Raw genomic sequence first — 11,621 nt, forward strand, 5'->3', positions numbered from 1 at the left:
TAGGTAGCGAACAAAGATGGGGATCCATGAGTTAGGGAGGCCTAAGGGAGGCAAAGAGCCCCCCCCACCCCACCTTGCCTCATGCCCTCCATCCACTGTGGCCAGAGCCAGGATGGCCACTGTGCACATGTGCACATGCGTACACACACCAGGCTGCTGCCTGGAGTGGGAGGGAGAGGGAGAGAAGGGTCTAGACTGGCCCTTTAAGAGCCACTTAGGGTCAGAAAGCCTGGGCTACAGAGAGGGGAAGGAGCTGATGTCAGAAGACGGATGGGCAGCAAGATGGGGATTGATGCTAATGGGGGAGCTAGAGCTAAGTACCCAGACACTCAGAGGGCAGCACTGCAGATCTGTCTTCCTTATGCTCACCCCCCCCCAAACCGAGGCTGTAAATCTGCCTCCTCGGCGGGGGGAAGGGGGAATGAGGAAAAAAGACATACTCTCTTCTCCCTTTTCCTGTTTCTTCCTTACCCGGCGCCACCCCCCCCCTCATTCTTTTGTCCTCTCCTGATCCCTCCTCCTAATCCGTGACCCCTTCCCACCAAAATCTCCAACTTTAGGGTTTCCATCAGAAATGAAGGAGAATGGTTTTGGCTTGCAGAGGAGTTTGAGAGAGAGCACAGGAGTTCCCCCTTACCTGACCCAAGTGGGAATGGATTGGTAGGATTGGGGTGAGAGACTGATGGACTGGACACTCCCTTCCTCCCTCTTCTCTCTTGGAGACAACAAGCAGCCTTCTCCCAGGGCAGTAGGGTGAAGGCAGGAAGCAGGATACTGGATGCCAGGGGCTGGGCTGGAAAGGGCACCAGAGCTGCAGAGTTGCATTGGTGGCAGCCTGTGACAGTGCGCTTTGGGGGGGCTGGTGGTGAGCCTCCAGGGGTGCTCAGGAAGCCACGGGAGCTGTCCACCAGAAAGATATACAGGCTGGCTTCTCGGAAACTCCTGGATCCACCGTTCCTTTGCCTTAGCACACACCCTGTCTGCTGAGTAGAGACAATTTCAGGCCAATAGTCTATTTACTGTAAAGGCAGGGTCCAGCCGCTCCTTGAACCTCTCAGGAGGGAGCCGGGGGTCTCAGGGAGGAAGGCTTTCTCAGAGGGGCTAGAGCTGGAATTAACCCTTGGCAAGCTCCATTTCGTTCTTCACTTTCAGGTAGGACTCGGCCTCCCATCTGTCAGGACCCATTACCGCCCTTATTTCTCTCCCTGTAGGAAGCCAGGTCCTGTGCGTGGAAGCCCCTCGCTTTCTGTCTTCTTCCTAGTCCTGGAAACACTTGGTGCCTGGTTGCCTCTGGTTTCCATACCCACAAGAGAATAACCCTAATACACCAATCTCATCTCTACCCTCCTCCCAGGTGTTCCTTCAGAGGCCTAAAGTCACCCCAGGGTCATCCTCTTCTCTGTGCTCTAAGTCTTCAGAGACAAGGGAGAGAGAGCAAGCCTGGAATGGGAAAAGGGGGTCGTGTGGGAGAAGGGGATGGTGAGCAGAAGCCCCTGGAACCCAGGCTTCCAGCCTCCCAGCATCCGGCCTCATGCTCCCTCCCAGCCCAGGGAGGTCAGCCACTGCCCTCAGCCCTGGTCTCTGGCTGCTTCTCAATACTGGTGATAAATCCTATCTTTGTCTCCCCTCTGACCCAGGCCTCAGGCAGCCTGGGGGTCAGAGGCTGGGGGAGGGGTCAGGGTGGAGGAGGGGGAGATACAAGGAGAGTGGGAGGAGAAGATGGACAGGAGCAGCTGGTGGGCAGGCATGGGGGTGGGCAGTGAGGGGTCGGGCCTCTTGAGTCTCAGACCCTGGACATTCCAGCAGGCCTGCATTCCAAGTGAACAAGCCAGGATTCCTGAGAAGTGGAAATACTGTCAGAGTGCCCCCCTGAGCATCAGGAATGGGGGGAGCTGGGGGCTTAGCGTGGGGTGCCTCGAGGAAAGAGGCTGCGATGGGAATGTGAGAATAATATTGTGGGAATCATCCCGTCCCTCCCACAGACCCCTACACATGTGGGCTGTGAACACGCACGCGCGCGCACACACACACACACACACACACACACACACACACACACACACTCACACAGGATTTATGGCCCTATAGCATGAGGGAGTCCAGGAGAGCCCTGCTGCCCCTTGCCTGGCCCCTCCCCAGCGGCCTTCTCTTGCTGGGACTTTCCTGTCTCCATCTCTCCATTCTTCTGGGCTCTCATTCTTCTCTCTTTGTCTCTCCCTCTCCCAGTTTGCTATCCTCCCTTTCTGCTAACTCTCGCCTTTTTGTCTCTCAGTCACTTTCCCCCTCTCATGTGTTTCTTTCCTCTTCTTGTGCCCTTCCTCCTCCCTCCTCTACTTCCTTGGACCCTCCCTCTCTCCTGACTAGGTCCAGCAGTCCCTCCTACCTTGAACCCTCTTCTGGCCTGGGGGACCTTTGGGAGTCAAGTTGTGAGGAGGGGTGGGAAGGAAAAAAGAGGCTCTGAATGAGTCCCTGCTGGGTGGGAGGCATGGGCATCACATTGGCTTAACACAGCATGGGGGTGGGGAGAGAGAAACACAACTGGGGGGGGCAAGGGATTGATAAGGAAAAGACACAGAAGGGCCGACACTGAAGAGAAGCAAGAGAAGCGGGAGGACTTAGGGCACCCTACGTGTGTGTTTTGGGTCACCGTGAAGGGGAGGAGCCGAGGGGCAGCTACTGAGTTATACAGAGACACAGATTCAGAGACAAGGTCTGGAGACCCCTCACCCCAGCACCAAAGATGCACCGTCCACTAGGCAGCCGTATTCTGCATTCTCTGTCTACCTAGGAAGTTTTCTCAGAGACCTTTTCCTCCTCTGTAGACAGTCTTGGCTTACTGGTTCCCTCCCCACTCACCTCCCCCTTCCTCCCCAGTGAGAATGACATCAGCTCTGGCTGCCACTGTCCTCGGCCCTGTTGCTGATGTACTCTCCCATGGGTGAAACAGGCCCGTCACCCTTGCCCCACGCATTCGTTCTCAGCAGGGGGAGCTGGGGTTTACACAGCCCAGCACCCTGGAGTGGGAGGAGGCTGCACGGGAAGGTGGCTGCAGGATATGGTGGGAAAAGAGGGGCCCCCCAGGCACCAGGGGGAGGGAGAGCAGCCGGAGGGGGCACTGGAGGAAGAGAGGCTGCAGCAGTAAATCACCCTGTGGGGGGGCTCCCTCTGCCTGAGCTCAGTGGGGTGGGGAAAGAATAGACATGGGGAGGGAGAATGGGGAATCGCCACATCTGGCAGGCAGGTGTCTGGCACTGTTCGGGCTCTAGTCACTTTCCCAGCCAAAGGGGAGGCAGGAGGGAGGGGCGAGGAGGGGCCTCCTGGGTCTCCTGGGAAGAGGGAAAGGCTCACACAGACAGAAAGAGACCAAGGGAGAGGGATAATCAGAACTTCTCTACATCTCTGCTTCAGTCAGTGCTGGGGATGGGTCTGCCCATAGTTCCAAAAAGAAATTGCTGGCCAGAGGACTGGGTAGGCCAGGACACCAAAGTTCCATTCCTGCCGGAAAATGGAAGGTAGGAGAGGTCCAAACCGGGGCTAGGCCAGGGAAACCAAAGCTCAGAGAATCCCAAGTTTGAGAATGGGACACAACTCCACTCTCCACAGCATTACTGGTCACCGCCCCCCCAACTCGGGCACTGACACCACACTTCTCCCATGGCCAATGCTGGGTGATGAGTGGGAGGATTAGTGGTAAGGTTGGCTGGGCACGGCTCTTCCCCAGCTCAGCCTGTGGAGACAAAAAGGTACACCTCGCCCTCCTCCAAACTCCTGCACTTTCATTGCAGGACTGTAGGCAGAGGTGGTGCACCCAGGCCTCCCCCTTCCCAATCTGTTGAGGGGCGTCCTGGGCACAGGAGTTGCTGAGCTTGTCAGGTTCTCAAGAAAGAGCAGTAAGACTGGACAGCTCTGAGTTGGGCTTCCTGGTGCTGGAGATGCTCAGGAGCCTGTTACTTTCCTTCCCTCATCCTCTCCTGTCCGAGATCCTAATTCAGTCTCTCCTGCTTACTCCTGGAATTGCAGGCCCACTTTATGAGCAATAGAGGTGAGTGAGGAGACCCTGCAGTGGAGAGAAGGCTCCCCGTCCCCCCCCAAATCCTGCAGAGGAAGGGGGAAAGAAAACCAAAGCATTCTCCTGTCGCCGCGGCAACCATAAAACCCCCAGCTAAATCCATCTTGTGAGCTCACCGCCCCATTAAGATGCAGGGCCAGGCGCTGCGCCAGCCCAGCCACATTCATTTGTGCGAATAAAGGTGGAGGAGGGGGAGGGGAGCGGGCTCTGGAGGGACGGGGAAATGGCGAGAAGAGGTTATTTACACCACCGTCCTGACCTTCTGGAGCAGCACTGGCTCCGATAAATAACCCGCTCAGCGCCGTTTCAGAGCAGGAGTGGGAGGTGCAGGAAGGGAGCAGGGGCTGGAGGAGAGCCCCCACGCAGGTGCGTGTCTCCGGGTTACTAATGGCTGAGGCGGGAGCAGGCAGCTGGCTTTGGGGGTGGTGGGGGAGAACTCAGTTCCCTGGGACTCCCGCTAAGAAAATACCATCCCCACCCCACCCCTGGCGCCAATTTCCAAGCGAGGGGACGAGAGATGCCAAGGAGGCAAACAGTCCCGTAAATTAGGGATGGGGGGACTGCTGGGAGTCTCTGAGGTAGGAGGGAAGACATACTATAAGATGGGGGGCGGAGGAATTGGATTAGCTGCCAAAAAGAGAGGAGAGGAACAGAAACAGAAACATCACACAAAGGCAGTTTGGAAAAAGAAACCTCTTTTATTCTTTGCACAGAGCAGCCTACGAAGGTGGCCATCTCCTGACCCCACACATCTCTCACACAAGGATGCCCCGCAGACATGCCCAGTTACCCGCCCCACTTCAGTACTGGAGAATTGGCAGTTAGTGGGCAGGGCAGAGTGCTTAAGTCTCAGGAAGGTTTTTAAGACATTTTTGTGGGGAGAAAGTTTTGGGTCAAAGGGAAAGATTAAACCCATGAGTGGGTGTTCTAGTCTCCATCTTCCTGGAGAAATCCAAGTCCTAAAGGTTTATAAGGAAGGCACCTCTCTCAGTAGTCTCGAGAGGGTAAGAACCCAGACCCACTGCTTGGATGGAAGGTGGAGGTGGAGAGGACAGGGGTAAGCAGCACACTCAGACCCTCAGCAGAAGAGCATGTGGGAGCTGAGGGGGCCGGGAGAGAGCCTGGAGGCCTAAGTCTGGGTTCTACCCCTTCTCCAATTTCGAGGGTAACTCTTCTTCCCAAGGCTAGATTGGAGTTTTAGTTCCAGGGCCTGGCTTTGCTCCAGGCCACAGAGAGGGCAAACCAGGCAAAGACCCACAGTAGTAAAGGTAGGAGCCAAGGTGGCCACGAGATGGACATGCACCACAGCAGTTCCAAAGTGACGTGCCAGAACCAGGTAGAGAACGAAATTTATAAGCCCTTCCATTAAAATTTAGATCACTGTTTCTTCCGCTGTCCCTGCCCTATGAGTGATTCCTAATCTGGCAGAGAACAGAGCAGTAGGAAGGAATGGGAGGAAACGCTGAGGCCAGAACACGGGCTGCGGCGGCGAATGAACACATCCCTCCCCATCCCCATAGAACTCATTCACAGCCAAGAATCTTTCCCCCTCCCTTTCTGGACATGTAGGTGGTAGGGATGAGGGTGGGTAAGAGCAAAGGGGGGAACACATTCGGCACAGTCTATCTCCCACTTTGATCTGAAGTGTAGCATAGGGCATAGAACATGAGAAAACCCGGCGGAGGGAGAACAAAAGGGCACAATCCAATCTGGAGAGGGTGCTTCCCCTGCCTGACACCCAAATCCGCTGGGATCTTTACACCCAGAACTGCAAGCAGTGAATGGAATGGGAAGTGTGTGTGGGGGCTGGGAGGGAACAACCACAGGCAGGACAGGGTAGAAGGACCCTGTGACCCCCGAGAGGACCCTGAGAGCATCAGCTGGGGAACTGGATGAGATTCACAGCAGACATATGGACTTTCTGAGGAGGGTGAGAAGCCAGGAGGAGCTGGGTCTTCACCGGAGGAGTGACCACTTGATCTGCTCCTTGGCTGACTGCAGCACCTGCAGAGAAAAGGGGACACTGAGGGGAGCTCACTGAGGGTCGGGGGGCAGGGGTAGGGGGGCTCCTTCCCCTCACCTGCCTTCCCTGTCCTCAGAAGAATAGGGAATAGGAAATCCCCAAGGGCAGAAGGATGGGAAGCTCTCTAAGGCCCTAGAGGATTATCAGTTTGGAAAAGGCCCCCAAAATTCAAATCCACTGGGAATGAAGAGAGAAGAGGTATACCGGGGAGGAAAGAAAAAAACTGGGAGTTACTGGACATATGTTAAAAAGTGGGAGTACCCCATCCAGACAGATTTCTTGGCAAGATTTCCAAGTGGACAGAAGACAGAACCCCTCCCTTGCTCCTGGCATCAGGTAGACAGTCTATCTGCAGTCAAGGTAGCAAGATGGATCTGTGAAGCCTGCATCTTCTGGAATATGCATTTCCAGCTTAGCCCTCATTTGAATAATAAGAGAAAGAGAGAGAGTACGCGCAGACACACGCACACAGCCCATCTGCTTAAGGCAGGCCTCTGCTGGGGAATAAATCATGGAATGAAACTCAGGCAGGGAGAGCCTGAAGGGTATGGAGCAAAGCTGACAGCCACTACTCACGGGACACTAGGAGAGGACTTGGGAGTGGGGTGGGAGCCTTGGCTGTGTAAGGCCCAGTTCTCTAGAATGAGAGGAGCCAAAGAAGACGGGTCATGTCTCTCATCTCAGACTCAGCAGGTAGGGGCGGAAAGCTACTCTAGCCTCTTAGTGACCCAGCCCACCTGAAGAGAAGAAAGGGAGAAAGTCATACCTGAGACACAGTCTGCTCTGTAAGGGGGACGTCTTCACCCTGTGACACAGAGACAAGCATTTAGTGTGGGAGAAAGCTGGAGGAAGGCCTGGCTGGAGTCTGGCAGTAGAGAGGGAAAAGGTGATCCTTTAAACCGAAGCAAAGGGCAGAGGCACTACATGTCCCAGTCCCTTCTAGGGACTAGTGCAGCTATAATTTTACTTGGCCAGAGGGACTGTGAACAAAAAAGGGTCATTTCACCCATCCTCCATTTTATGGCAGGAGGACTTGTTAAAAGGTTTACTCCTGCCGGGTTCGGTGGCTCAGCCTGTAATCCCAGCACTTTGGGAGGCCAAGGGGAGTGGATTGCCTGAGCCCACGGGTTCAAGACCCATCTGGGCAACTTGATGAGACCTCATCTCTACAACAAAAAAATCAAAAATTAGCCGGGCGTGGTAGTGCGCGTCTGTAGTTCCAGCTACTCGGAAGGCTGAGGCAGAAGGATCGCCGGAGCCCAGCAGGTTAAGGCTGCGGTGGCCGGGAGCAGCCATTGCACTCCAGTCTGGGTGACTCAAAAAAAAAAAAAGGTTTACTCCATTCCAAGTAATCAGCAGGTTATCTGATCCTCAACTTGGGGGTGGGGGACCTGATTCCCTAGTCAGAGAAGACCTTCCCTGAATATCAATATCACTAGGGAAAGAATGGGGGGGAGCCAGGGGTAGTTTAATGGATTCCGCAAGGCCTGATGGGTAACGACAGCATGTTAATTTGAAGAAATAAACTGCTGCAACAGCAGCCTGAGAAGAGAAAGGGGGAGTTGGGGGGGGCCCTCTCTCTTGCCACATAGAGACATATGTTAGAGGAGAAGATTAAACTATGCAAATGGAGCCCACAGCAGTTAAGGGAGAAGATTTCCCATTACCCGGCACTGTCAGCCTTCACTCTGTGGAGGTCAGAGCCAGGACATTTTGTAAATGGGAGACTTGCTTTACTCAGACATCTCTGCACCCCCACAATGTGCTGGTGGGCTCTCCCACCAGCTATAGCTAACTCAGAGGCCCCTTTCTGATATCATTAGCACCAAGAAGACTGAGATCCTGACAAGTAAGTACTTCCTGAGGGAGAGGAATTATCCTCAGTTATATAAGACTTGAAAAGACGAGAAGGACACTCCTTTGGCTCAGATGATTCGATCCATCTCCAAAGAGGGAATAAGCCAACTTCGAGTTCCTTTACAGTTTCGAAACCATGAATATTAGAGTTTCTTTTATTTCATCATTTATTCAGTAAGTAAGTATGTATTAAATGCATGAGATACTAGGCACCATGTTAGGGACAGAAATAAATTTCTTTCGCTCCCCTTGTGTGACATAATGAGAAGGAAGGGGAGAGAAGAGAGCTGTATGGATTTGAAAGAAAAAGAGAAGGTTGTATGTATTCTACAAGCCCAACTCTTAGACAAGCTCAGCAGGTCTGGTTCTGAGGGCATTTGTGAAGAGATGGGGGATGCTGGGAAACACAGTTCTGCTTACCCTTAATGCCACCCGGTGCACCACTTGCTGGGGATCACTCTCCAGGATCACGCTACAAAGACAAAGAAGACATCATCGCACCCTCTGTTCTGAAGGACCAACTTCCTGTGGGGACAGGACCTCTGGCCACTCAGCCTGCCTGACTCAGGACACGGGCAGTTACCCCACCCCTTTCCCAGATCCAGGTAGGTCAGAGAACTTACCCTCCATCTACGATCTCATCCACAGCCAAAAAGAGCCCCTCCATGTTTTCCAGCAGAGCTCGCTTTTCTACATTTTTCCTGAGTCCCCAAGAGAAGAGAAAAACGAGAGCTCGTGTGGGAAAGGAATCGTAGGACAGTGTCTCAACCAGAAATCCTAAACTAGACCAATAAACACCTCTACCAACCCAATCGAGAAGTAAATAACATGAAGGACTTGTCAGTTAAATCACCTAAACTCCTTCCTGCTCCTGTTTGCTGAGTAAGGTTCAGGAAAGTCTGGAAAATGATGCAAAAAACAGTCAACTTCTGACTATTCAGGGGTTATTTATCCATAGCTACTGTTTCTTTCCTGCCTACCATGATGCTGCTCATGACATTGTACATAAACACTGACATCAGTGGGTGGAAAAAAGGAAACAGCAGAGCTAAGACTCAATCTGGAAAGGGTGCAAGGTAGGGAGGGACTGAATGCAAATCCTATATGCACTCAAGCTCTGATAAGCCTCCTAAGCCTCCCTCTGTGCCCCCTCCTCCCCCTCCCTTACCAGCTCTGCTCAGGCCCTGAAAAAAAAAACCCAACGAGGGGGCTGGGAACAGTCAGCGTCTGCATACGCCTGCCTCAGATCCATCCGGTGGTTGGTGCATGTGGCCTGTCACATCCGTCAGTTTGACTCTTTCACTAGGTTACCCAAAATGAAGTCTATTCATTCACCTGGCTAAGAAATAAATCATCCCCTTCCTGAGGAAATCTGAGCCACTTGCCCTGCTGATTTTGCGGGGCTGAGAGCGCCTGCTGTTCTGGTCCGGATGCCTGTCTGTTCTGGGTTCACTTGGGAGCTGCTGGGGGAATGCAGTTCAGAGCCCTGGATGCTGTCAGGATAAGTATCTTATATCTCTTCTGCTGCCATCCACATGGAGAACAGACGCCGGGGGAAGGGGGAGAGGGTAAATGGCACATGCTTCCTGTTCTACAGAGAGAAGAAACTAAGGACTAGAAGTGCTTCCATTCCCGAAGTACTGGCTGACACTTCCTCTGGGATACTTTCTTATGCTTTCCCATTCCCTACGTCTAATGTAAAGCATGAAACCCAAGAAAGCACCTTGAGGGTGCTCAGAACTCTGACAGAGCCACTGCAGATGACAAGAGTAGACACAGAGGTGAAGATTCTGCTCCCTCCCAATGCCCTCCTTCAGTAAGAGAATTATTCCATGGGAGGGACATGCTTTCCATCCGGCCCTCCCATCAGCATGAATTATTCTGAAATAGTAAGCCCAACTTCTTAAACTAAAGCAGCTCCCTGGAGCCTCTGCCAATCCCCACAATCCCTGGACCTGAAGAATAGTTCCTTTCTCTCCCACACCGAGTCAGGAATGGCCTGCTCACCTCAGCATCTGGCTCAGTGAGTCGAAAAGGCAGTTCAGAACAGCCATAAGCATCAGCTGTCGGGAGACAGAGGAGGAGAAGGGTAAGACCAAGGCCCTGAATGCTGCTACCTAAAAACAAAATCCTCTCATCCACGAAGCATCAAAAGGTACAGTCTAGCCGGGCTCGGTGGCTCAGCCTGTAATCCCACGCCTTTGGGAGGCTGAGGTGAGTGGATTGCCTGAGCCCGCGGGTTAGAGACCCGCCTAGGCAGGGGAGACCTCATTTTTACAATAAATCAAAAAATTAGCTGGGCGTGGTAGCGCATGCCTGTAATTCCGGCTACTCGGAAGGCTGAGGCGGAAGGATCGCTGGAGCCCAGCAGTCGAGGTTGCGGTGGCCGGGAGCAGCCACTGCACTCCAGTCTGGGCGACAGAGTGAGACTCCAACTCAAAAAACAGAAAACAAAAAAAGGTACAGTCTTTGGCCAGGCACAGTGGCTCATGCCTGTAATCCTAGCATTTGGGAGGCCAAGGTCGGGGGACAGCTTGATGCCAGGAGTTCAAGACCAGCCTGGGCAACAGAGCAAGACCCTGCCTCTACAAACAATAAAAACACCAGCAGGGCATGGTGGTGTGTGCCTGTAGTCCCAGCTACTCAGGAGACAGAGACAGGAGGATAGCTTGAATGCAGGAGTTCAAGGCTGCAGTGAGCTATGATTGCACCACTGCACTCCAGCTTGAGTGACACAGTGAGACTCTCAAAAAAAAAAGAAAAAAAGACAGGGGCAACCTCTTCAGGTCCCCTCCCACTGTGGGAGCTTTTCTGTCCTCTCAATAAATCCTGCTTTCTCACTTAAAAAAAAAGACAGAAAAAAGCAAGACACAGGCTTTCATAAAGGACCAAAAACATAAGGTAGAAGTGAGATCACAACAGGAAGAGGACCTGTAGTTTCTCACAGAAATTTTCTGCTATATGATCCCACAATCTGACGTCTCTTTTAGCCAAAGTTCAAACAGAACTTTCCTCTCATGGTCCTCTACATGCCTTCACCGATTGTAAATGTGTTACCTGATTTCTTAGGTAGAGAAATCATTAACCAAGCCATAGCTAAGGTCAGAGGAAGGCTGCAGAGTTAGTGAAAATGCATGGATTCCCAGCTGAGTCGTTTTTTACCTGGGCGACCCTGAGAAGTTTTAGGTTGAACCACATGAAACTGCTGCTTTTGTAGTTTGACATTGGTCAAATATAAGTAGTTTGACATTGGTCAAATATAAGTAATTTCATTTCTCTCTAGACATTGCCACCTGAGGCAAGCTTCTCCCGCATATAAGAAGCAGGTTAGGACTACACCCACAGTCTTCTCAAGACAGTTTCAGAATGTGTGGCTCCAACATGACTCAGGGTGTTGGCTGATTGGCCCAAACTCAGTCACGCAGTCAGGTATGGACTCTTCATAGCAGGACCAAGTACTCCCTGCAACCTTGACCACATCTCAGAAACCTATCTTAAAAAATGCAGGCAACCCCTCCGGGTCCTCTCTCACTGTGGGAGCTCTTCTGTCCTCTCAATAATTCTTGCTTTCTTAAAAAAAAAAAAAGCCGGACTCGGTGGTTCAGCCTGTAATCCCGCGCTTTGGGAGGCTGAGGTGAGTGGATTGCCGGAGCCCGCGGGTTCGAGACCCGC

The 11,621-nt window shown here is 52.7% G+C and overlaps 1 protein-coding gene across 4 annotated transcripts in view; it reads right to left on the reverse strand.

The window, feature by feature from the left end:
• Positions 1-4,744: 4,744 nt before the first annotated feature.
• COPZ1 (coatomer protein complex subunit zeta 1) overlaps positions 4,745-11,621 on the reverse strand; it is a 23,900-nt gene continuing 17,023 nt past the window's right edge. For 3 of the 4 annotated variants that reach the window (XM_008060585.1, XM_021713661.1, XM_021713660.1), the window contains 5 exons: positions 9,957-10,012; positions 8,573-8,650; positions 8,370-8,421; positions 6,859-6,897; positions 4,745-6,073 (listed from right to left, as the gene is read on the reverse strand). In XM_008060585.1, coding sequence (XP_008058776.1) covers positions 6,026-6,073; positions 6,859-6,897; positions 8,370-8,421; positions 8,573-8,650; positions 9,957-10,012 — 273 coding nt within the window. In that variant the 3' untranslated portion in view covers positions 4,745-6,025. The remainder of the gene's footprint in view (positions 6,074-6,858; positions 6,898-8,369; positions 8,422-8,572; positions 8,651-9,956; positions 10,013-11,621) is intronic. The other variant, XM_021713659.1, reaches the window with a different exon arrangement.

This window comes from Carlito syrichta, unplaced genomic scaffold, assembly GCF_000164805.1.
Source record: "Carlito syrichta isolate Samal-C Ts95f unplaced genomic scaffold, Tarsius_syrichta-2.0.1 Scaffold304656, whole genome shotgun sequence".
In the NCBI taxonomy this organism is placed as follows: Eukaryota; Metazoa; Chordata; class Mammalia; order Primates; family Tarsiidae; genus Carlito; species Carlito syrichta.